Source organism: Cyrtonyx montezumae, unplaced genomic scaffold, assembly GCF_038088225.1.
Source record: "Cyrtonyx montezumae isolate F1298 unplaced genomic scaffold, pur_monq_1.0 scaffold_22, whole genome shotgun sequence".
NCBI lineage: Eukaryota > Metazoa > Chordata > Aves > Galliformes > Odontophoridae > Cyrtonyx > Cyrtonyx montezumae.
The window spans coordinates 6,250,770-6,275,441 of NW_027071959.1; the positions used below are offsets into that span (position 1 = coordinate 6,250,770).

The 24,672-nt window shown below is 57.5% G+C and overlaps 1 protein-coding gene across 1 annotated transcript; it reads left to right on the forward strand.

Annotated features, from left to right (window-relative positions):
* The first annotated feature begins 1,263 nt into the window (after positions 1-1,263).
* Positions 1,264-23,316, forward strand: CDON (cell adhesion associated, oncogene regulated). The gene is made up of 18 exons (XM_065738304.1): positions 1,264-1,333; positions 2,486-2,758; positions 3,463-3,609; positions 3,871-4,014; positions 4,155-4,436; positions 4,921-5,190; positions 8,224-8,498; positions 10,001-10,175; positions 10,540-10,668; positions 11,683-11,889; positions 12,500-12,681; positions 13,455-13,560; positions 15,704-15,826; positions 16,359-16,583; positions 17,004-17,254; positions 19,352-19,431; positions 22,101-22,354; positions 22,902-23,316. The coding sequence occupies exons 1-18, from the start codon at positions 1,264-1,266 to the stop codon at positions 23,057-23,059; spliced, it is 3,351 nt and encodes a 1,116-aa protein (XP_065594376.1). The 3' UTR covers positions 23,060-23,316.
* The last annotated feature ends 1,356 nt before the right edge of the window (positions 23,317-24,672 follow it).

Below are 24,672 nucleotides of genomic sequence, written 5' to 3' on the forward strand. Positions count from 1 at the left end.
AAAAGCAGCACTGCCCCCCACCCTCTCCGGAGGAGCGTTTGATGTTAACGAGTTCTCTGCGTGTTTACTCTGCGCTCACGGCCGCGTGGGGACTCAAAACAAACGCAGCACGGCCGCACTGTGAGCTGCCAGGACCTGAGCGGCCCCGGCCCGGTGGAGCCGCCCCGAACGGGAGCGGAGCTCCTTGGGGGTCCTCCCCCCCACGGCTGTCACTGAAGCAGTTGTCAGTAAATAGTTCTGTAAAAGCTGCAGTGGTGTTTTGATGGTACTGGAGCCCTTTCCCGGCGCGTTCCCGCTGACGCTGCTGATGCTGAGACGTTTGAGCCGTGGGATGCTCGTGCTGCTGATGGTGGATGTGGTCCATGAGCTGTGCAGTGCTGTGCGTGGCCGTGGTGCGGTGAGCGTGGTTTGTGCATGGCTCTGAGGGATGAGATGCTCCACGCTCGTGTTGGGTGCTGTCGGCAGCAAGGTGTGTCCTGCACTCTGAGGAATGGAGCTGGATGAACTCAGACCTTCTTCATCACTGCGGGACAGAAGGATGGCCAGGACTGGGTGGCAGCTGCGGGTTTGGGGCTGCTCTGGAAAACACAGGGATGTGGGGTGTGGGGTTGGAGCTGTGCCCGGTGCACAGCACTGCTCTGCAGACACAGATCTCACTGCTGGGGACTGCATCCTCTCCCGAGGGGCAGCACCGTGCCAGGACAGCCCTGGGCTGCCCCAGAACGTGGGGCCGTGGTGATGAGGCACAGTGCAGTGTGGGGTCTGGGAGGACTTCTCCACCGGGGGCGACTGCTGGCAGTGTGGGCCCCGGGGGCTGCGGAGCACCGCTCCCCATCGGTGGCAGTGGGCAGAGCACGGATCCTCGTGGCTCATTAAACAAGTGGAGCTGGTGATGGATGGCCGAGCCCTTATTGTTTGCAAACAATATTATCTGCGACAGATAAGCTGTTTATTTTGGACTTCAGTTCCTGTGGTTGGCGAGCAGTCTCATCCGTCAGGCAGCGCGGTTCGGTGCGCGTGCAGCGTATCCAGCTGTGGAAAAACCTTGTATTACGAGCAGGACTTGGAAGCGTAGCTAAGCCCCCCTTGGACCTCACTTCTGCAGACGGTTCCTGCGCTGCAGAGAGCACTGCCCGTTTCCTGGTTGTGCCATTTCTGGTTTTTACACCCCGAACACTTCAGGGCATTGAGAAGAGCTCGCGGAGCTGCGCTGACATCTGTGTGTTTGCTTTGCAGCCGATCCGGTGCCGCCCGCCGGGCGCTATGCATCCATCCCCCGCCCGGTTACACGCACTGCTCGCCGTGGCCGCGCTCGTGTCCATCAGCAGCTCAGGTAAGGCCCGTGGGGACGGCCGAGCCCCAGCTGTGCTGCGGGGGCTCCGTGGGTGCACTGGGTTTGCATCCCAGCTCCCGTGGGGCCGGGAGGGGTTTGCAGTCTGCAAAGGAGTGGGATTTTGGAGATGTGGATGCCGATGTGCGGCGGTGGTTGGGACGGCTGTGGCGCAGAGAAGAAAGCGGAGGGATGGTTTGAATTGACACATCTGCTCTGTGTAGTCAGCTTGTCTTAGAGCAACCACACGAAAAAGGCGCTTTTACTGCTTCTAGCACTTCACAGCCAACCGTTATAAGCAAACGGGATGAACTGTGTTCTTCAAACCGTCGCAGGAGATGCGTTCCAGCTGGGGGTCACTGCTGCTGGAGCACACGGTGCTGCCATCGCTGCTGCCCCACCCCTGGAGGCTCAAACCCGACCGTCGGGAAGGGCACTTCTCCAATTAAAAGCTCAAAATGTGCATCTGGAGTCCTGAGCAGTGCTCAGGTGCATCTGCAGCTCCTCCACACAAACATGCATGGGAGCAACGGAGGAGCAAAGCGAGAGCAGAGGGCCCCATCCATGAGAGAGCGTTGTCCACCCTGGATTTCATTCTTCTCTGCTCTCCACCCATGCTTATGGGTCTTGGAGCTTATTTACAAACTGGAAGTCATTTTCCCTTGCTGCTCTTCCTATTTGCAAGTATTCCTCCCCCGCTGCCAACCAGATTGGGCCTGTTGGTGTTAATTGCCTTTTTCTCGCTTTGTTTGTACAAAATCTTCAGCCCCTAAAGCCAGTGGGCCCTCCTGACCTGGTGCTCCGGAGCTCTGCCCGCTGTTCACGAGCAGCATTCCCTGCTTCTGCTCACCTCCATGTGCTGCAGATAACGATGCCCAATTCACCGCCCTCATCCTGATGAAGTCCTGCCCTTGGTGTTGAGCTGTGTCTGCTCGTGGTGAAGGCTCCGCACGGCCCCGTCCGTGTGCCCCCACCCCGCAGTGCCCCCTCGCAGGGCTCCCAGCAGCCATGCAGTGCAGGGCCACGTCTCAGTGCAAGCGGTGGGGCTGCAGTCTGCGTGCAGCTTCTGAGCACATCACTTCCTCCTGAATCTGGTCGCGGGTGCTCGTGCAAAGTGCACCGCTCACTAACGCAGCACTGTGCTCTTCCTTTCAGACCTGACTCCCCGCTTTACTTCCGAGCCCGTCTCCACCGTCCAGAAGCCCGGTGGTCCCGTGCAGCTGCACTGCTCCGCTGAGCCCCCCACGGCACACATCTCCTGGCTGCTGGATGGGCGGCCCCTGGGCAGCGGGCAGGGAGGGGTGCAGATCCAGCACGGCTCTCTGAGCATCGTGGCCCTGAGCCCGGCGACATCTGGGCGCTATCAGTGCGTGGCCAACAGCAGCGTGGGCGCCGTTCTGAGCAGGGCTGCGGAGGTATCCGTGGGCTGTAAGTCAGCTTGCTTTGTGTTCCTCACAAAGGAAAATATATTTGAGGACGGTCTTCCGTCCTCTTGGGTAGCATTTCCAGTCCCTGGTGTGCGGGTTCTTCTCTGTGGCCTTTCAGCTCTTGCTCTGTGCGTTGCTGGGGTTAATGGGGGTGGGAGGACGCGCTGTGTTTCCCACGTTGGAATGCAGCTGAGTGATGTTCTGCCCCCAGCATGGTTTGTCTGCTCGGGATCACAGTGCTGTCTGAATTGGGCCTTTGTCAGGGAGGAGTTGAGTGATTTTTCTGTGAGGGTATATCTCATCTATGGAGCATGTCCAAAATGCCCCTGGGAGGAAAACGTCTTCCAAGTGTGAGAAGTGTTTTGGTAGAGTAGTGACCCATAGCGAGACCCTCTCAGGGAGCTGTAGGGTGGCTGGTGTAGGAAGATGGCTCCGTGAGGGGTGGCTGCAGAGGAGCAGCCTTCACAGCCCTGCCTTCAGAGCTGGAGGTGCTGCTGAGCCTCATTGCTCACGGCAGCAAGGGGACGGTGCCAGTCACAAGCACAGGAAGACAACGTGGTGTTCCTCATGGCGGAGCTCCTGGCGTTCATTTCAGCTGCACTCTCTGTTGCCGTTGGAGCCCACGATGAGCACCAGAGCCCTCTCATCCCTCTTCGCCCTCTCCCAAGCCCCGGCTGCTCAACCCCTCCTGCACTTCTCTTCCAGCTCTGGCCCATTTTGGCACATCAGTGGCACCCACCGTCGTGGCGGAGGAGGGCGGTACGGCGTTCATTGGCTGTGCGGTGCCACAGAGCTCCCCCAGAGCTCAGGTTCGCTTCCGCGTGCGGGGGAAGTGGCTGCAGCACTCCACAGGTGAGCACCCACGTGTCGGCACTGCGTGCGCCCACGGGGCTTTGTCTGGAGGATCTCGGGATGCTCCAGGCACGTGCACACCTTTCTGTGCTCATTGCTGTATCCAAACCTTGGTGAATTAATGTCCTGCTCGTTCGTAGCAGTGTGATTTCTTTGTGGTTCTAGATTTGGAGCGGGTTGGTTTGTATGACAGGTTATTAGAAAGCGTGTCCCTCTTTGGGTGAGAAGTGAAGTCGCCTGTCTCCTTCCCCACTTGTTTAGATAACTACCTAATCCTTCCGTCGGGAAACCTGCAGATCCTCAACGTGTCCATGGAGGACAGGGGGTCCTACAGGTGTGCTGCGTACAACCCCGTCACTCACGACCTCAGAATAGAGCCCACGGGGAGGAAGCTCGTCGTCACCCGTAAGTGCTCCATCCCATTTTGCAGAACCAATGCTCCTCAGGGGCCGGAGCCGCAGCTCGGCGGGCGCTGCTGTGCTGCAGTGCCCGTGTTCGGAGGCCGTGCAGCCCTTGTGTGCTGAGGATGCTCTCCTCCCCTCCAGGCTCCTCGCCGGCGCAGCCCCGCATCCTGCACCCCCGGCTGCCCCAGGTGCTGTGGGTGCCCCAGCTCCGCCCGCTGACCCTGGAGTGCGTGGCTGCGGGGCCGGGCGCGGTGCGCTGGGAGCGGGACGGCCGCGACGCGCTGCGCGGGGGCAGCTGGGCCCTGCAGCACTCCCACCTGCACACGGATGCGCTGCGGCCGTCGGACGCTGGGAACTACTCGTGTGTGGTGGGCAGCGCGCCCGGGGCCGTGGTGTTCGCCAACTACTCGCTCACCGTGCTCGGTAAGAACAGTTATCCTCGTGTTCTGCTGCTCCTCGCGTCCGATGGTGAGAGGCGTGTTGGAACAAGGACGCGTTGGTGGCGTGCGTCCCTCTCCCCATTTAGAAGTCGGATCTGTCCCTTCCCAAACCCTCCGCAGGCAGAAGTGATCTAAGATCAGAAGGCAGCGGAGCACAGCATGCGCCGCTCTGTGTTCCTGTGCAGTGTGCACCTTTTGCTATGGGATGTTACCAAATAATGTTTTGGAAATGCAAGTGTTTTATTAACATTAGTGCAGATGTGATTGCTTGCAATAGGAGGAGAAGACCTTTAAAATCAGCAGGCACACAGAGGAGCAGCCCTGTGGTGCACAGAACCAGCACCACGCGGTCCTTCCCGAGCCTTTCCATGGGACAAGTCGAACCTTTCCCATTTCCAGCGTCACTTTTCAGGATTTAGGCTCCGATCAACACCCAGTGCTTCACATTGCGCCGTTCCTCTTTCCAGAACCTGCCTCGATTTCCAAGGGACTGCAAGATGAGACCGTGGCCGCCGGTGAGACGGCGCATTTGTGGTGCACTGCCCAGGGCAGCCCTGCCCCAGCCCTCACGTGGCTGCACAATGCGGCGGCCGTGGCCCCGTCCCCGCGGCATCTGCTGCTGGGGGGCAGCCTGCACATCCACGGCGTCACCGCGCGCGACTCCGGCGTCTATCAGTGCGTGGCACAGAACGGCGTGGGCTTCGCGCAGTCCAGCGGGCGGCTTCGAGTCCGGGCAGGTAGGAGCGGCACCTGTAAGCAGCCCTGGATCTCCGAGGTTGGAGCTGGTGACGGTTTGCTGCGCTGCTCTCCCTTTGCTGATCTCTGTGTGCGTGGCGCAGACAAACCTGAGAGCTGCGGGTGTTACGGAGGTGCTGTGGTTACTCAGTGTTTGAAACGCAGATTGCCAGCTGCAATTAAACCCGTTTGTGGTTGAATCCAGCAATTTATTCCGCAGTGGAACGGGGGTACTGGATGAACTGGTATTCTTAACGATGCGGGCTGCTGAGTAATTAACCTTTTTCATACCCTGAAGTTAGCGGAGCGATTTTCAGCTCCGGAGGCAACGCGCACTGCGTGTTGCAGAGCTGTGGGGCTCAGAGCTCAGAGCTGCTGCTGTACCTGCTCACGTGGGGGGGCTCTGCTGCCCTGGGGGGCTGAGCCGGGCAGTGCTGCGCGTGGTGCAGCCATGCGTTGTGTGCACGGGGCAGAGTGGTTTCAGTGGGATCCCATCCTGTGGTTCCTCTGTGAGTTTGTGTTGGACTCTGCTGAATGAAGCAAAGCTGAATGTCATCCCGGAGCTCAGTCCGTACCGAGGAAAAGCCCAACTGCTTCGCCTCGGAGTTTTATGGCTGAGGGTTTGAGTTTAACGTTTTGTTTATTAACTTTTATCGGTTTCTAATGCACGGCACTCGCTGCTGATGGTGCAGAGCAGTTCAGGCATTTGGTTTTGATATCGAAGTCCTTAAGTAGTTTCTGGGAGCTGTTGGGGTTTGTCAGAGCCGTGCTCAGCCCTAAGGGCAGCGCTGTGCCTGGTGGCATCAGAGCCTCCGGAGCACTTGAGCTGTGATTCCGGTGCATTGCGTTGGGGTGGGATGAAGTTCAGCTGTGCCTCGGTGCTGTGTCCGCCCTCTGCCTCGCTCAGGCACAGAGCGAGAGCATGTTTGCCTGAAAAACATATTTATTTTTTCCTTGCTGCTGGACGTGCTCCGTGACCCGGTTCATGGCGTGGCCTTTGAAGCTGACACGGCGACTCAAGGCACTGCCATAGTGAGAAACCACCGAAATGTGAGAGGAGAGCCCTGGGGGCTGTATCCGCAGCACTGTGTCCCTTTCAGACACTTGTGGTTGCATGGCAGAATCTCCCCATAGCTACAGAGCAGCTTTTGTGCAATGAAACTGAGGAGCAAAATGCTCTGCTGAGCTGTGCCTGGCAGGCAGGTCAGTGTGAAGCACGGGAAGCATTTCACGGGGGCTTCTCGGCCTCCGGTGGGACACGGGCAGAGCTGTCAGGTGGAGGACCCTCCGGTTGTTGAAGGGAAGAAGGGATCTGTTGGCACTAAGGCAAAGCACCAAGGTTGCTCTGCTGCCGTGCAAATGGGATGCTGGTGTGTCAGGAACTGTGAAAAAGGGGTGGAACGGTCATTGTGGAGATGTGCAGGTGTGAAGCTTTCCCAGCTCTGCTTCTGGCCACACTGCAGATGGGATATGGGGCACTGCAGCCCTCGGTCTGACCCAGCTGGGTCACACTCGTGGGGCTGAGGAGGAGGGGTGTGCTGGAGGGCAGCACGGGCAGCAGTTCCCATGGCCCAGCCTGAGCTGTGTGTGTGTGCATGGGCAGCAGTGGCACCATGGAGCGAGCAGACGTTGCTCGGCTGGAGCTGCCTCATGGAAACTGTTACCCAGCGTTGTTTTTCTGGAAGCCAAACACAAATGACTTGCCCGTGGTGATGAGTCCCCTCCCGGAGCAATAAACACGGCGCTGACTGCAGGTCCGCTGTCACCAACCGAAACCACAGCGTTCCCAGCACGCTCCCCATGCCAGCAGGCACCAGCCCACGTGTGCCCACCCACAGACCCACGTCGGTCACAGCACGCCGGGCCCTGCGGCGCCCGGAGCCGCCACGGCATTTGTTTCCAATCTTCGTGTGGCAATGCATCACTTTCTCCGTGCTGCACTGACAGCTGCAGATGCCCTTTCCCTCCGGGGCTGCCGTGGCTGTGCTGTGCCCGTCCGCCCCGTGGGTTCATCCCTTGTCACGTTCCCAAACAGATAGCACGAAACAAACGCGTGCGGAGCGCCTTCGTTTTGAGAAGAGCTTCCCTTCCCTCCACAGCTTTTTAAAAAGTGGCCAAAAATAGCAGCCACACTTGCTGCTGGTATTTTAATGGAGGTTTGGAGGAATCCGAGTCAGCAGCGCTGCCTGGGCCGCGCGTTACCGAGGAATTTGTTTGTGTTGTAAACCGAGTTCCCTTCATTCCCTTCCCCTTCTGGGCCCGGCACGTAACATAAACCTCCACGGGTGCGGGAGGGACAGTGCTGGCACATCTGGCCCTGGGGTGCAGCCGTCACTCCGTGCAGTGCTGACGCGTTCTGGTCCTGCTCAGTGTCACACGTCCACGCTGCCGCCCCTTCCCACGTCACCCGAGCTGTGCTTTCTGTCTCGAGGCCTCTCCCACACTGCCCACGTTTTCTGTTCCCACCAGCAGAGTCAGTGGGCTAAAGGGGGTGGGGGTGTCCTGAAGTGCATCGGTGCTAATTTGCACATCAGTGTTATTTGCACATCAGTGTTATTTGCACATCAGTGTTATTTGCACGTCAGTGTTATTTGCATGCTGGCTCGGTCTGTCAGGTGAGGTTTCTCTCAGCACACCTTTTCAGATGAAGCTGTGTCGTGTGGCTTTCCAAGCTGATTGAAGTTGCAGTGCAAACCTCAGAACTGGAAGCGGGAGAACGTCCTCCTGTGTGCAGCCACGCGGGGCACCAGGAGCTCGCTGTCCAGCTGCTGTTCATGGAGAGACTGTGTCACGAGTGAGCTGTGCGTCTTTGCTTTGACGTGTGCTGCAGCCAGGCTGTGCCCCTCGGCTGGACGGTGTTTGGCTGATGGGAAATGAGGGGTGCAGGCAGTGCTGGGGCTCACCGACCCCTCGGTGCTTCACTCTGTGCTCGTTGTGCACCCACAGTTTGTGGCCGTGGGATCCGAGGGCGGTTTGGGTTGGAGGGGTGCAGCGTGGGACGGGCCGGGGGTGTAAGCAGGCTCCTTCCTTTGCAGCCCCGTTGGGATCTGACCCTCGCACGGGATCTGCGCAGAGCGACGAAAGCCGCAGCGCTTTTGGAGTGGAAGCGGCGGTTCCCAGCTCAGCTCCAACAAAGCCCCGTCCGGGTACGGCCGCGACGGACAAACCGTGGGGCAGCATCTCCCCCCCCGAGGCGCCCATCATCCTCAGCCCCCCCCAGACCCCGCGGCCGGACGCCTACACGCTGCTGTGGCGGTCGGGGCGGGACGGCGGCCTGCCCATCAACGCCTACTTCGTTAAGTACCGCAAGGTAACGCCTCGGGGGTTCTCTGCGGTGCTGCGGCCGCGGGCTGATCCTTCCCGGGAGTGCTGCTGTGCTGAGATCTGGTCCAGTCCTTCATGGATCGGTACCGCAGTGACGGGGAATTGGGCTCCGGGGTGCGCTGCACTCAGCGCTGCTAACTGGGTGGGGTTTGCTGTGGCTGCAGTTGAGGTCGGAAGGAAAGCTGAGCGTTACCCTGACACATCAAAGGGATTTCTGCCCTGCGTCCATTGCTCCACATCATCCAACGTGAAGGTGAACTGGGGCTCCTTAGGCACATACCTGTCATGTCCTTGGAAACGTGCCTGCAGCCAGCTGCTCTGCTGCGAGCCAGAGCCGAGCGATGCCGTTCTTCCGAGCAAACAGTTTCCTTTGTGGCAAAGCTATTGGCTTTATTCTTCGTAAGCTTTTTAATCCTCTACATCCTGATCTTGTCTTAGCCTGGAGGGAGCGCTCGGGTCTTTGACCTGTTAGTTGCTGAAAACCTGATGCCAGAGTCTGTTGACACAACTTCTGGAGTGCAGGAGCTGCCTCACGTGAGCGCTGTTGGCTCCGTTTGGGCTCTGCAGTGCTCAGCCCCTCCCCGTGGTCCCCCCTGCGAGGGATGTGCCCACTCATGCGTTTCTCGGGAGGGAGTTACGGTGTTTTTGTAGGGCGGTGCTCTCTTTGTGTCATAAGTGATTTTACTTATTTCCCTCTTTGGGGGAAAAAAAAAGAAAGAAAATAATGTGGGGAATAACGGCAGTGGGAGAGGGATCTCTTTGGAGGGCAGCGCTCAAACTGTGACCTCCAGCGTAACCTGTGGTAATCCACAGCGTTCAGCTCTGCCTTCCATGTTATATTAAAGTCTTATGTTGTTTGGTAGTTTATTTTTGGTAGACTCTGTCTTTTCCTTCGGGATTTGGGGTAATGTTTTTCTGCAGAGGCTGAGCATTAAGGGGCTGCCCTCAGTCAGCTTCAGCGGAGCAGCGGAATTCACTGCTGAAGTGTTGGGTGGGTTTTATTTTTTCCTCATTAGAAGAAACCAAATGTTTGGTCTGACTGATGGCTTTTTTCCGCCCTCTGGGAGGGCTGAGACGTACTTCTGTTGCCCATTTCAGCCAACAAATACTGAAAGATGCAGGAGGAGCTGGGGACGTTGTCATTAGGGTGTTGGGTCGGTGCACCCCAAGCTCGGGGCCGATGGAGCATTGAAGTTACTTGGGCTCATGGAGGTTTGGGTGTGAGAGAAAATGATTTGCTTTTCTAAAGGTTGTGGGGCAGGACTGTGGGGGAGGTTGGGCGGAGGAGCACTGCACAGGCAGCTGCAGCAGTGCCGATGTGAGGTCAGAATGTTTGGAGATGGCACAGATCCTCCATGGTGAGGAAGACGTGAGCCATCCTGGCGGGTGGTGGATGTGCTCCGGGTGTTTGTGCCCCAAACAGTTGGGGATGGGAGTGTTGCATTGGGGTTGGTTGGTGATGCTCGGCTCTGTCTCTGTCCCTCTCAGCTGGATGATGCTGTGAGCACGGCGGGCACGTGGCACACAGTGCGTGTCCCGGGCAGTGAGAACGAGCTGCAGCTCAGCGAGCTGGAGCCCTCCAGCCTCTACGAAGTGCTGATGGTGGCGAGGAGCGCTGCCGGCGAGGGACAGCCCGCCATGCTGACGTTCCGCACCAGCAAAGGTACAGCATCACAGAGTCATCCGGGTCTGAGAGACCGCTGAGATCCCCCACCCCAGTGTGCCCACGTCCCTGTGGCTCCGGGACACCCCAGGAGGGGACCCCGCACTGCCTGGGAGCTGGAGCCTTTCTTTTAGCTGGAAAGCTGTGGCTGTATGCTGAAGCTAAAGCATAGAAACAATCAGACATTTCTGTACAAGAGATTTTGGTAAAAATGGACCGTTGTCCTGCAGTTCCTGATCTGTGTGGACAGACACAGTGACACAGCCCTGAAGGCCCCGTGGGCTCCAGCTGTGCCCCACTGCAGCATCAGTGGTATCATTACTGGGCCCCTGAGCTGATGGGCTGTGCATCTCATGTTCCACAGAGAGAACATCGTCCTCAAAAAACACCCAGGCTCCATCTCCACCTGCGGGTGTCCCTAAGCACCCCGTTGTTCACGAGGGGGCCAGCAGTTTCGGCGTGGTGCTCCCCGACCCGGCTCGGCACAGCGGAGGTGGGTGTTGGGCTGCTTGTCCTCCCCGTGCTCGTGTCTGCACAGTGCTGCCCCTGAGTGAACTCGTGTGGTCGTTTTGCTGCCCTGGCTGCATGCACTGCCTCTGTTTCTTGGTCCTGGAGCTGGGTGTGTTTCCCGTGCATCTCCTCTGGGTTGGTCCGGAGCAGCACCCTCGTGCTGTCAGGTTTTGCGCTCCCAGTGAGCAATCCTGGCACAGCAGTGTGTGCTGTACAGATGCAGCTTCCCCAGGGAGAGCTGTTGGAGCTGGGAGTGCAACAGATGCATGTCCTAATCCAGTGGGCATATAGGATTTCAAAGGGCGCTGTCACCTGCGTGCTTGGCTCTCAGAAATGAGATGAAAGTCTTCTGTGCATAACCCACATTCCTGCTAAATGTCAGAGTCACTCTGTACATCAGAGGAGCGGCCGAGGGGGCCCTGTGCGCTGGCTCTGCTGCTGCAGGTTGCCCCATGGTGCCAGGTTCTGTGTCTGTGGGGGGGTTCAGTGGGGCCGTGCAGCTCTCGGCACTCTCGGTGGCTGTTGCAGGTTCACTAACACTGCTCTTCCCCTTCTCTCTGTCCCACTGCTGTCTGTAACTTCCAGTGAGCTCAGTAAGTACACCATGTGCCGCATGCTTCGTTTGCTCTCTTCTCCTTTCTTCCAAGTGGTGGTTTGAGCCATGTAGTGCTCATTGGTGGGGGGGGTTGAAGTCTCTTTAGGGCCTGGGCAGTTTCAAAAAAGGTGATGGAGCTTTTCACCATCCACGTAACATGCTCCCATTCCCATTGGGGTGGGCTGGGGTAGTGCTGCCCTGGCTGTTCCCTCCCTGAGTGGGTAATTCTGTTGTCCCCATTGCGTTCCTTTCCAGAGGAGCAGGGGGACCGCTGTTACAGGAGGAGTTAGGATTCTGTGTCTTAATGAGTCTCATTTACTCATTAACCTGTTTAATCGGTCGCTCCAGAAGACGCATTCCCAGCAGTGTCCGTTTCCCTCGTAACCCAATTTCACCCTCCAGTTCCAGAAGCTCCTGACCGACCCACGATCTCCACGGCATCGGAGTCCTCCGTCTACGTCACGTGGATCCCGCGGGCAAACGGGGGTTCCCCCATCACCGCCTTCAAAGTGGAGTACCGGCGCGTGGGCCGGAGCGGGGACTGGCTCGTTGCAGCCGACAGCATTTCCCCCTCCAAGCTGTCCGTGGAGGTTCGCAGTTTGGAGCCAGGTACTGCAGTGCTGCGGTGTGTGCCCGGGGCACTGCTGTGGGGTCGGGGTCTGTTCTATGAGCCCCGGTTCGTTTCTGGCTTTCCAAATGGAAAAGAGGAACACCCGCACCGTAATTTAATGCTCGCTCGTGTGGAGAGGGGGACTGTGTGTTACTGCAGCTTTTAACTTCATTGTCCTGGTAAACGCTCAGAATACAAAACGAAAGGGGAAAAAAAGCATGAAGGGGGAGCTGGGTGCGCTGGTTTGCTTCCTCCTGCTGTCCAGCCCTGAAAGCTCAGGGAAGGAGCGTAGGAGCAGAGGGAACGGGCGGTAATGTCCCTCTGAAGGCTCTTCTCAGAGCCCACTGCTCTGCAGTTGAGGGATCCCTGAGCTGACGGGACGGTGTCCATCTCTGCGTGATGCCTCCCTGCTTCCCTGCAGTGAGTTTCCCTCGTTGCTGCTCTGAGCTGTTTATATTTCTGATGGCCGCATCGGTCTGCGGCAGCGAGTCCTTTTTGTCCTAATTGGACGTTGTGCAAAAAGTGCTTCCTAATCTGTTTAGTCTCTCCTTGAATCCTGTTCCCAGTGCTTGTTTTGCTACAGCTTTCGTTCCCTTCTTCCCTTAAAAGGAGAGATGTATAAGTTCCGTGTGATTGCTGTGAACAACTACGGGGAGAGCCCGCGCAGCGCGGCGTCCCGCCCGTACCAGGTCGCGGGCTTCACCGCCCGCTTCTCCAGCCGCCCCATCGCCGGGCCCCACATCGCCTACACTGAGGCCATCAGTGACACTCAGATCATGCTGAAGTGGACGGTGAGTGCAGGCAGCCCTGGCTCCGCTCGCACGGCAGTGCCCCGTGCACCCAAGCGGGAGCGGCCGGCCTTCGTGGTGCGGCGGGTCCTGCTGCCCACAGTCCGTGATCACTGCGAGTCTTTAAGAAGGTTGGAAGGGGCCGCGGAGTCCAAGCATCACCCCGCCCAGCGCATCCTTCCCTCCCCCAGCGCTGTGCTGCCTTTACAGCCCCGTCTCCTCCCCTTGCTTCTGGCAGAGGGTTCATGATGGAGAAACGTTTGCCTTTCCCCTGGTACCTTGTCTTCTGTAAACAAGTGCTTTAAAGTCTTTACTGAAACCCACAGAAATTCTTTGCTCTTGTTTTGAAATCTAACCCCCTGGTGTACTTTGGAGGATTTAACGTGTGGAGTTCCCGGTGTTAGTTTGCTCTGCTCGCTTAGTCCTAAGAGATGTTAAGGATAATAAACTTGAAATAACCCCTGGTTCCTCGGGAGGCCGCATAACTTAAAGTTATAGTCAAATACTGTGAGCTGGATTGGAGCCGCCTGAATTCCGACTGATCAAAGAGCAGTCCGAACTTCTCCCTTCCATTATGCGCTCTGATTTTCAGACCGTTAATGGCCAAACCCCAATTGAATGTCTGGAAAATGGTGTGGGAGGGGGAGGTGCCGTCGGGCGATAGCAGTGATGTGTTCTGGTGGGACTGAGGGCCGTGGCCGGGGGGATCCCAGCGATCTTTCAGACCTGAATGACTGTGGTTCTGTGACTGACTCAGTGACGTTTTTCTCTGTCAGTACATTACGTCGAGCAACAACAACACCCCCATCCAAGGGTTCTATATCTATTACCGGCCCACGGACAGCGACAATGACAGTGACTACAAGAGGGACGTTGTGGAAGGTACGTGCGGTGCACGGCGTGGGGGGAGGAACGCTGTGCAGCCACGCTGGCTGTGTTTACATGAAATCTAAACTGCTGCTCCCACATGGAGCCTTGCCCATATATCTCACAGGAGCAGCTATCTCAGCCCCATGGCATCGACTCCTGCCCACACATGGACTCGTTGCTTCCTTCTGAGCCCTCACTCGCTCACCCAGCACTACGGCCTGCGTGTGGGTCTGTGCTGCTGTACTCTGGGTGTGCGGGGCAGCTCTGTGCAGCCGCTTTGGCGCGGGGCAGTGCTGCCCTGGGCTGTGCTCAGCCTCAGGTGCAGAGCAGTGCTGGGGGTGCAGGTATAGCTGTGCTTCGTTTCGCCCTTTAATCAGCTCTGTTTTCTCAGTGCACATTAGATCACCTTTTTCCTGGAAGAAGTTATTAGATAATGTCTGTATTAGTCCAGAAGTGGGAAAGCCTTTTAAAAACATTTTACTTCACGTCCCCGTTGCTCGGGCTGAGTAAACGAAGTGATCTCATTCCGCCCCGATGACGGTAATTATTTTTTCCCCTCGTTTATTTCTGTTACAAGAGGAACGAGCCTTTATTTTGAACGTTAGCCTCAGCCGGACAACGCTGCACAGAGCTCTGGTGTGTGACATGAGCTCTTAAAGGGGCACTTCAGTCGTGCTGTTCAGGCACCCCGAGCAGATCTTGTTCAGCAGAAGGTCCCTTCTGCAGCGGCTGCTCGCCGTCCTCCAGCAGATTTAGGCAAAGCAGCAAAGGGGGAGCGGCCCCATCCTGTGCATGTCTCTGTCAGAGGGTCCGGGGGACTGAAATGAAGATGTAAATGCAGTCTGATGTCAGTTGTTTAATGTTTCCCCTCGCTAATGGTGCACGAAGAGGACAGTTAAAGTGCCTGCACTGATCCCAGTCCCACTAATGGTTTGAAGCGGAAACCTAAAACCCAGTGCAGTGATTACAGCAGGAATGTGGGGGGCTGTGGGAGCAGGGCTGTGGGGCAGCGCCGTACCTGCCCCGTCCCTCCCTCCTGCCAGCAATGCGTAAATCAGTCGGTGGTGTGACAGCTCCTTAGAAACAGTGGAAACAGTTCAAGGTGGTATTTTCCAAGAGGGATTAGGAGTGCTCAAACAGTTAATTAAACTCCCTGAAAGGGAGGGGGGGGGAAGGAAAAAAAAAAAAGAGAGAAAAAGAAGAGTTGCTGTTTATTAAAATTTGTCACAGCCCCACGAAAGTAAAACCAGACAGAGATTTATGTGGAGGCTCTGAGCTGCAGGAGGGCATCGTGGGGAAGTGCTGGGCGGCAGCCAGGGATGACTGCACCATCCGTGAGCACTGCGGGCACAGAATGCAGCTGTGCAGGGCGGGCAGTGCTGCCCCACAACGAGACACGGGGCTGGGTGCCACGGGGCTGGGTGCCACGGGGCTGGGTGCCACGGGGCTGGGTGCCACTGCTGTCGGTGCTGGCCAGGTGCATCCCTCGTGCATGCAGTGCTGCAGGGAGCGGTGCTCTGCTCCGCTGCTCTGTGTGCTGTGCCCTTCTCTTTCCCTGTGTGCTGTAGGCAGCACGGCCGTGCTCGAGGTGGTGGGAGGGAGGTCTGTGCGGTGGGAAGCACTTGGGGAGGTGCTGCGGAGCGCTGCAGGGTGGGACGGAGCTGCTCTGAGCTGAGGATGTGCAGCAGTGCTGCTGTAGAGGAGCTGGAAAGCCGGGCTGGGGTTCTGAGCTCAGGGCCTTCCGTTTCTGTGGGAAAACAAACAAACAGAAATGCTTAAACAAACAAATCCTTAAAGCAAACTGCCGAAACCAAACCACGCATCCATCAGAGGGCTTCGGCAGGGCAGGCTTCAGAGGACAGCGTGAGCCAAAACAAAACCCCCTCCTGCAGTGGGAGCACTGCCACGCAGCCCTGCAGCTGCACGGGCACAGACCGTGCGAGGGACATCGCGGTCACGTCCAACTCCTGCCCCATCCCCACCACTGTGTCCCCAAATAGGATCTCAGAGTCAGTGGGGCTGTGAGGACCTCTCCGACCACCGAGTCCCTCCCCACCGTGCCGGGTGCTGTCGGGCACAGCTCAGCCCCCGCTGCGTCCCAGTGCCACAGCCATGCCCGGCTCTGGCTCATCCCAGTTGCTGTGTTTTTCCACAGGCACAAAGCAGTGGCACCTGATAAACCACCTGCAGCCAGAAACCTCCTACGACATAAAAATGCAGTGCTATAACGAGGGCGGCGAGAGCGAGTACAGCAACGTGATGATCTGCGAGACCAAGGGTGAGCAACGGCCCCGGGGCTGCGGGGCAGTGCGTGCAAGAGGCATCTGTGATGAAAACTCATTTTCTGGAATGTTCCAAGGGATTGTTTTGTCTGCCGTAGTGGGGTGGTTGTGAGCGTGTCCCAGGGATGGCCCCGTGCCTGGGCAGCACGGCACGGCCCTGGGAGCAGCGTGGGGCTGCAGCTCCGAGCCCTCAGCACTGCTCACTGCAGCTGTGGGCTCACGGGGCAGTGCTGCTGTCCGGGCAGAGCAGCTGTGCTGTGGTCTGGGCAGCTCCTGGGTATGCTGTGGGTGTGTGTGCTGGCGGAGCAGTGTCACGCTGGGCATGAGCGCTGCTGTGATTTCCAGGGCAAACACTGCCTGATGGCAGCCGCCCTTCTCGTTGCAGTTCTTAATACTGAGTTGGAGGGTTTCTCACTGAGGCGTCAGGATTGTAACTCCAGCAGCAATTGTTTTCATTTCATAATGAAAAAACACGCTCACAAAACCCCCGTGGTGAGCGTGCCCTCCCCCATCTCCCATCCCTCACAGTGAAGCGCGTGCCAGGAGCGTCCGAGTACCCAACGAAGGACCTGAGCACCCCGCCCGGACCCCCGGAGCGCGTGGGGGGCAGCGGGGGGCCCTCGTCCGGCCCCGTGCGGAGCAGCGACATGCTGTACCTGATCGTGGGCTGTGTCCTGGGCGTCATGGTCCTCATCCTGATCGTCTTCATCGCCATGTGTCTGTGGAAGAACCGCCAGCAGAGCGCCATGCACAGTGAGTCGCTTTGGGGGCTCCTTTTGTTGGGGTGTTCAGCACCTGCGGTTGTTCTTAAACGTGCTCACTCTTTTGGCAAGAAATCGCACAAAGCGTTGTGCAGGATGAGGTCGTGCCTTCAGCTGCAGCCCAGGAGCGCCCTGCGAGCAGTTCCCTGCAGGCTGCAGCTGCTGGCACCTGCGGGCTGTGCTCAGCAGCTCTGTGCAGCTGCCACCGGAGCCCCCAGCGCCGCGCTCAGGGTCCGTCCCGCGGGGCAGGGCTGTCTCCCGCTCCTACGTCTGTGTGCTGAGCACTGAGACACCGCGGTTAATTCACAAAAGCTGCAGAAAGCAAAATGATTTCTTCTGTTGGTCAGACGCTGTTCGGCAGTCGGTGCTCTCTGGAGCAGAACTGCGGTGCTCATGGCTGTGTCTCTTGCAGAATACGACCCTCCTGGCTATCTGTACCAGGGGGCGGATATCAACGGGCAGATGATCAAGTACACCACCCTGCCCGGCACGAGCCGCGCCAGCGGCAGCATCCACAGCAGCTTCATGGGCAACGGCGTTGGCAGCGGCTGCCCGCACCTCCACCACAAAGCTGTGCTCGATGGGGCCATGAACGGAGGGCCCGGGCTGCACCCCGTGCCCAGCACACACCGGGACTGTGAGCGTGCACACCGCGTGCTGAGCGTAAGCATGGGGGCTGCAGGCGGGAGGCACTCGGTGGTGAGAGGCGGTGGTGCTGAGGCCTTCCCCAGAGGGGGCGATGGGTCCTGGTACAGACATCGTGGGTCCCATTTGAGAATAGTGGATGACAGTGAGAATTCCACTTTGGGAGATCTGCCTCTGCCCTCCTCCGAACGGAGGAGTGTGAGCTCTGCAATCACTGCAGTGCTGCGTCGAGACGCTTGGCTTGTGCATATGGGATTTCTCAGTCCCCGGGTTCAGTAGATTTAATTATAGCTGCTCATTCTGCAGCACTATTCCCCCACCTGCTTCAGATCTGTGACTCTAAGCAGCACTATTAATGACAGCAGAGAGCAGTGCAGCAGAGCTTCCATGGAGCTGCCCATCCTTGGAAGCACAGCGGCGTAATGAGTGCCTTTATTATTTTCCAGTCCCATTTTTGTGACTTCTGAGTCAGACTGCCCCCTTTTTTTTTTTTAATTGAAAATAAAATTAAAAACTAATTTAAATCCATGACCCAGCCCTCGCGTGTTGTGGAAAAGTACTTCGTTTGCTGAAATGCGTCCTGTTTCCAAGAGGGAATAATGATTTCATTATTGTCTATGGAAACAGATGGCTTGCATTCAAACTTACTAAACTTACTCAAAACTGTGAACATTGCCCAGGGAAACTGAAAGAAAAAGTTCAGAAGTCTGAGGAGCAGCATGCTGGCCGGGGAGGCGAGAAGGGGGCGATTGTTTGTGTTGGTAATTGAACACAAACGCTTCATTTTATTGAACAACAAATTAGTGCTTGCACAGTAGCCACCCCTTAGATCGCTGCAGTTTTGAGGGCAGAGATGTTGGGTCCTCTCCTGACTTGCCATTATCTCAGCATTGGGTTGCCATATTGGCTCAGCATTGGGTTGCCGTATTGGCTCAGCATTGGGTTGCCGTATTGGCTCAGCATTGGGTTGCCATATTGGCTCAGCATTGGGTTGCCATATTGGCTCAGCATTGGGTTGCCATATTGGCTTGCCATTTGCCAGACCCACATTTCCCCACCCTGCCAGTGGATGAACTCCTGAAGGCCTCGGCTTGCCCGAGCCCTGGGGAAGGGGACGTTTTGTGGCTGTTGGAAGTCATCCTGTGGGAAAGCACGGCCGTGCTGGGGACGTGGCCGTTGCAGGCAGGGCTCTGTGTGTCAGCTCTGTGCTCGCAGTGTCTGCGTGCCGTGGGCAGCCAGCAGCTGCGTGCTGTCTCGTTGGGAGCAGCTCAGTGTTGGTTTAGTGCTGTTTTTCCCCTCTGTGTCGAGCAGAGCTGAGTAAGGTGACCCCTTCCCACCCAGAGCTGAGGAACAGGATGTTCTCATTCTCATTAGGGCTCTCTTTATTGTTCCATTGATTGGGATGAATGAGGAAGAGAGAGGCTGGCAGGATGGCAATCAAGACTAATGAGGCATTTCCTCAGCGATCCCTATCTGGCCGTGCAGAACCCACCCTCCCATCGGCGTAAGGTCTCAGGTGGCCGTGCTGCTGCTCGGGGTCCTGCCCCCACTCGGGCTGTGCTGATCACAATGAGCTATGTGTGAATCTGGGCATTCTGCTCTGCTCCACACGGCCAAAGCCAACAGCACCAAATCCCTCTCCCCCGGAGCCGCCGCTGGCGGAGGAGTTGCCCCATCTGTACAAATGCCAAGCGTTTCGGGGCTCGCGAGGTGATCTAATCGGAGTAATGGCAGGAAGGGGGATGGGTTGTGCGGTGACATCAGCCCCGCAGCTCCGTCCCATGCGGGCACAGCTCGCTAACGAGCAGCGCTGCGCTTTCATGTCTGTCATCAGCGTTAAAAATAAACATATTTACAGCGTGTTTATTAAATTAAACCGGGCGCATTGAGCCGAAAGCAGACCGGGGAAATGACAGCATACCTGTGTGAGCTGCAGCTGCTCGCCTTGCTCTCCGCCACGCGCTGGCGCGGCCGCTCGGTTTGGCTCCGTATAATGGTGCAGTGTTGCTGTGCTGGGACGTGGGCCCAGGGCGGGGATGGGGGCTCGGGGTGTGGGGATGGGGAGGGGGGCACCGGGGCTGCTCCCACCCGCCCTGACCGCTGTGTCCCGTGCAGGGGGGGGGGCTGTACGCAGCGCTGCCGCAGGCGGAGCCCCCCGAGTGCGTCAGCTGCAGGAACTGCCACAACAACAACAGGTGAGAGGGGGGGGGGTCCACTGGGAAGGGCTGGGGGGGCGGTGCGTCCTTCCAGGCTCTCGTGGCTGGGACCCTGGGGTGGGTGAGGGCTGAGAACAGGGCTGAAATTCGGACGTATCGGATGGGATGAGCGGTAAATTCAGGACCTCTGCAGTCATACTGAGAATTTTCTCCCGTATGAAAGCTGTTGGTTGCCCTGCAGTGTGTGTCCACGCGAGTGGGCTGCGGTTCGGCCGTCCCCCAGGGCTGACAGCTGCCATGCAGTGACTGCAATGGGGACGGAGCGGCCGTCCCGCTGCCAGCCCGGGCTGTGTGAGAGCAGCAGCGTGTGCAGCTGGCTGTGATTGGGAACACACTGCGTGTGTTGTGCTGTAATTAATACCTTGTTTCCCAGTTTTAGGCCTATTTACTCTCTTAATTGCTCTTAAGAAAAAGATGAGAATGAGTTCCGTCCCACGCGACCGCGGTGTTCCCCCCCAGTGGTCATCAGCAGTGGGTGAACGCTGGGTTCTCACCCCCTGCTCTGTGTGAGCTGTTCCCTCCAGCTGGGGCACGGCGGGATGGGGCACGGAGTGGGGCACACGGGGGTTGCAGTGGGGGAATCCCTCAATCTTCACTTGGAGCGCTTTCCGCCCTCGCTGCCGCGCGAGGAGCTGTGCCAGGTGGAGCTGCTGGAACGTGGTCTGCTGCAGTGCACAGAGCCGCGGAGGCAGGCTGTGCTTATTGTGTTAGGATCCAAATGGACTTGTTGTTGTTCTCCGTGTGCTCGATGGTCACAGAGGGTTTGCAGCTCTGCTCCCTGCCACTTCCCTTTGGCACACGCTGTGTTCTGATCAGAGATCTGCACGTGCATCCCACGCGTGTTGGAGGGCTGTGGATTATGGCTTGTAGGGTTGCAGTGCTGAGTGCTGATGCGAGGCGTGTTTTCTGCAGCAGAGATTTTCCATTGCTGCTCACTCGTGCTCTGCTCGGGTGCACCCGTGGCCAGTTTCCGTCAGTGTGGTTTTTAAGCTAAAAAAGCCAGGCTGCTGTCTTGAAACTCCATTGGAGCTGGTGGAGTAATACAAAGCACTGCACTGACCTCTGTGTCTTTAAAAAGAAAGTCCCATAAACATGTGAAACCAAACATCTTAAATGGGTTTCTCTAAGAATTTTTTAAATAATGAGTGAGTGTAGTCAAAACCTCTGCGGAAAGAAATGCAAACTAATAAATGGATTTGTTTGAAGCCCAGATGTGTTTCATGTGGATTCTTCAGTGGCTTTTGTGGTATTTTGGTACTTGGAATAATGATCTGGAGGCGGCTCGGGGCGGAAGGACGGAGCGGGGAGCGAAGGCGCTCCATCTCTGTGCAGCGTGGGCCCGGCAGTCCTGGGAGCAGTGGGCACAGTGTGTTGGGTTGGGGGTCAGAGGGATCCTCCATCCTTCACGGCTCTGCGTTGGCTGGAAGAGGGCACTGTCGCTTTCTGCTTGTCTGTGGGAAGAAAGTACTCTGGGAAGGAATCTCTGCAGCCATAGGAGCAAACCCACGGTGTCACACACGGTGAGGGCTCAGAGCCCACGTGGGTGCCAGCTCTGAGCACCTGCCCTTGGGTGGCACAGTGGGATGGATGGGGCCCCTCATGGGCAGGCAGCACTCCTATTGAGGTCTGGCAGCAGAAAAATGCTCCGAGTTGAGTCCATATGGCAAATCGAGTACCATTGGTGCATAGAGCTTGGAGCGTGTCGGACCTTCCCTTCAGTGCCCGGGGGTTGTGCTGGCTGTGCTGGGCTCCCTGAGCCTGGCTCACTCACATAACAGAGCTGTGCTCCGTCCATGCAGCGGAGCTGGGGCTGCTGCCGGGCTCTGATGGTCAGGGATGGGGGGAGCAGTGCAGGACAGGCGGTGGAGGACGCGGTGACCGCGTTACGTTGCGTTCTTGGGGTCTTTGCTTTCCCTCTATCTGTGTATCCACACGGGGAGCACTTTGTGGGGGGAGTTTCCAGGTCTGTGGCAGATGTGCAAGTGAACCTTTTACTTTTGTGGTATGATGGTTTTGTAGAAGACCACAGCGAAGTGTGATTTTGGGCTTTTGTGAGTAGGATTTGCTTAGATCAACGTTCGCTGAGTCCGCAGTGTGAGTGGAGGCATTGCCCTGCCCGCTGCAATGGCATGCATGTCTGCTGAGGTCCCTGGCTGCATTTAGTTAAAGGTTAAGGGCTGTCCTGGTGCAGCATTCTGGTCACAGAGCACAGGAGAAGCAACTGAGCAAATGTGTGCGGCGTTTCCAGCTGTCTGCTGGGAGGAGAAACGCTTGATCCTTCCCTTCGTGTTAGGATTGATCCAAAAATACATTCAGAACTCACTTGGCAAGATCTCTACAGTAAATAACACATGGGGAAGCACTTAAAAATTGCAGTTTCTCATGCTAAGTCAGGGGGTAGAAAGGAGGAACGTGCGGATGATCAGAGCTCGCTGTCCCTGGGGGTGCAGCAGAGCCGTGGGGATGTGGCACTGAGGGACGTGGGCAGTGGGGTTGGACGTGGTGACCTGAGGCCTTTTCCAGCCTTAAGGACCGTGGTTCTTCCTAGGGACACGGCTTGGTGGGCGTGATGGGGATGGGCTGATGGTCGGACTTGGTGATCTTGGAGATCTTTTCCTTCGGACTCTGACTGTGGTTTACCTCCTCAGATGTTTCACCAAAACCAACGGCACTTTCAGCAGCAGCGCGCTGCCCGTGGTGCCCGTGGTCGCACCTTACCAGCAGGACAGCCTGGAGATGAAACCCCTGAGCCACATCATGGTGGCCATGTGCTTGGCCTCCGGCGTCCCCGAGCACGGCGTGCAGCTGGAGGAGGACGGCAGGGGTCCGGCCCAGCAGCCCCCCAGCCCCCAGCCCTGCTGCAGGGGCAGCACCGCACCGCACTGCGGGGACCACACGGACGGTGAGGAGTGGGGGTGGGGCGGCTCCGGGCAGTGCAGGGGGATGCTCTGCTGAGTGGCACTTAATGGATGGTGGACAGGATAGTAATTAAGGTCCGGCCTTTGGAAGAAGAACCCGAGCGTGCTCTTCTTGGCTGATGCCTCTTAATGAGTGCCCGCAGCAGGTAACGAGGGGCAGCTGATTGCTGCTGGCTCGTGGTTGCCTGTACCCGCAGCAAACCCATGGGCTCCCAGGGCAGAGCGGGGGGCTGAGCTGCTGCCCAGTGTCGTGCTCCCAAATGAGCAGGTATCTGGGGTGGCCTGGGGCCGTGCTGCAGGAGGGGGCGGCACAGGGATGCGGGTTTGGGTTCAGCCGTGCCATCATGACCTGTTGGATGGCAGTGTCACTGTGCCCGGGTAGAGCTGAGGTGCTGTGCTGTCACCCAACGCTTCACTGCGGTTTTATGGGAATAAACCCACCCCGAGGATGCTTTGCCAAGGTCTGGTAACCTGACCTTCCTTTGTGCTCGTGAGTGCGCTGAGCTGAAGCACCCTGCTCTTGCTTTGCAGGTGACAGCTGCGCGCTCTCGGAAACACCGAACCACGTTCTGAGCTGGAGCCCACTGGTTCTGCAGCCCGTGCCCAAGGACTGTAGGGACAAGCCGGGCTGGAGTGCACCCGGGGCAGCACTGTGTGGGCCCGGGCAGCCCCCGCTGCAGGAGAGCTGAGGGAGCACAGGAGGGACTGATGGAGGGCCCTGAATTATAACAGAGAGAGTCACTATTTATTTTTTGTAGTAGTGTCATATGAATGTATCATGTTTTTAAATGGTTGCCTTTTTATATTATTTATGCCTTGAGATTCCTTCCCCCCCCCCCCCATGCACGGTGAATCTAGCCTGGTTATGTGTGTATATATATATAAAAAAAAAGAAAGGAAAGATTCATAATAATATAAAGAACAACGATGGGAAATGCGCAGTGTGTGTTCCTTGGGTGCTGGAGCTCCGGGTGCGTCCCCGCTGCGCTCACACTGCTCGGCTGGGAGTGGAGCAAAGGGGATAGGCACTGCTCAGCTGCACTGAGCTGGACTTTTGGTGGGGTTTTTTTTCCCCCTTTTCTTTCTCCTTCTGAGTTTGATCAGAGTAAACGCAACAAAGCCGTGCGCAGCCCGGGGTGGAGGGGGAGGGGCTGTGCAGCCCCACAGTGGGGGTGGGAGGAGGGGGAGTGCTGCAGGTGCGGCCCCGAGAGCAGTGCCTGACCCACATCTCTGCTCCCACTCAATGTCTGCTCTGTACAGCACGGAGGTGCGTGCAGTGTTGTGTGCTTTATAAATACAGCCCTTAATGAGAACACGTCAGCTCAGAGCTGCTGTGCTGTGCTCTGCTCTGCTGTGCTTGGGCCGTGGTCGATGCTTTGTACCCACAGCCTGGCGGTGATGCTGTGCTATGTACTTTGGTTTCTCCCCTTCGTTCTCATCTTTGCAAGACTGAGCGCGTGCCAGAGGGGGCAGAGCTGCCTGAACGAGCACCACATGAGGGCAGAGCCGTGCCCTGGGTCCGCTGCTCTGGGTGCTGCTGTGTGCTGGGGAGCAGCTCCGGTGTGGGATGGAGCAGACAGCGATGGATGTGGGGGCTGAGATCTGCCCCGTGCTCAGCACCTCTCTGCAGACTGCTTTATTTATGGTGAGCGACACTGTTTTAAGTGTTTATCTTCCATTTGTTGTATTTTATTTTAAAAAGTGTCTGAGCTCTGCCTTCGCTGGAGGCTTTCGGTGCATACTCGCAGCTCCAGGTGCCCCACCCCGAGTGAACCTCCCACCGATCCCATCCCACCCCACGGGAGCGCTCCACCTTCAGGCTGCGTGCAGCGCTGCCTCTGCTCTGCTCTGTCCACCTTCCTCCCCGTGGCTTCGGCAGTGCTGTGCTCCTTCCCAGGACCAGGAGCGAGCTCTGCCGGTTGCCCGGCGCCTTGCAGCTCCCCAAGCACCGAGTTCAACAACCCCGTGTGCATCGGCCCCTTTTCACCCCATCTGTGGGCTTTTAGAGAATAAAACAAATGGACAAACCTCTCTGTGTTCCTCCGTGGACCTCTGAGCACATCCCTGCTGCGGCTCTGCCCCGTGCTGAGCTCCAGCTGTGTGCTGGTTGGCATAGGGGTAAATACACTCTTATTTTCCAAAGAAGATGTAATATTTCTTTGGAAATTGCACATGTGTTGGAATGATGTCGCTGTTGCGTGCTGGTTTTTTGTTTCTGGTGGTTTGATAAATATTAAAGTGAATGCTGCTGCTCGATGGGATGGAGTGGTGATTGGTGCCGGTGTGGCACCGCTGAGGTTGT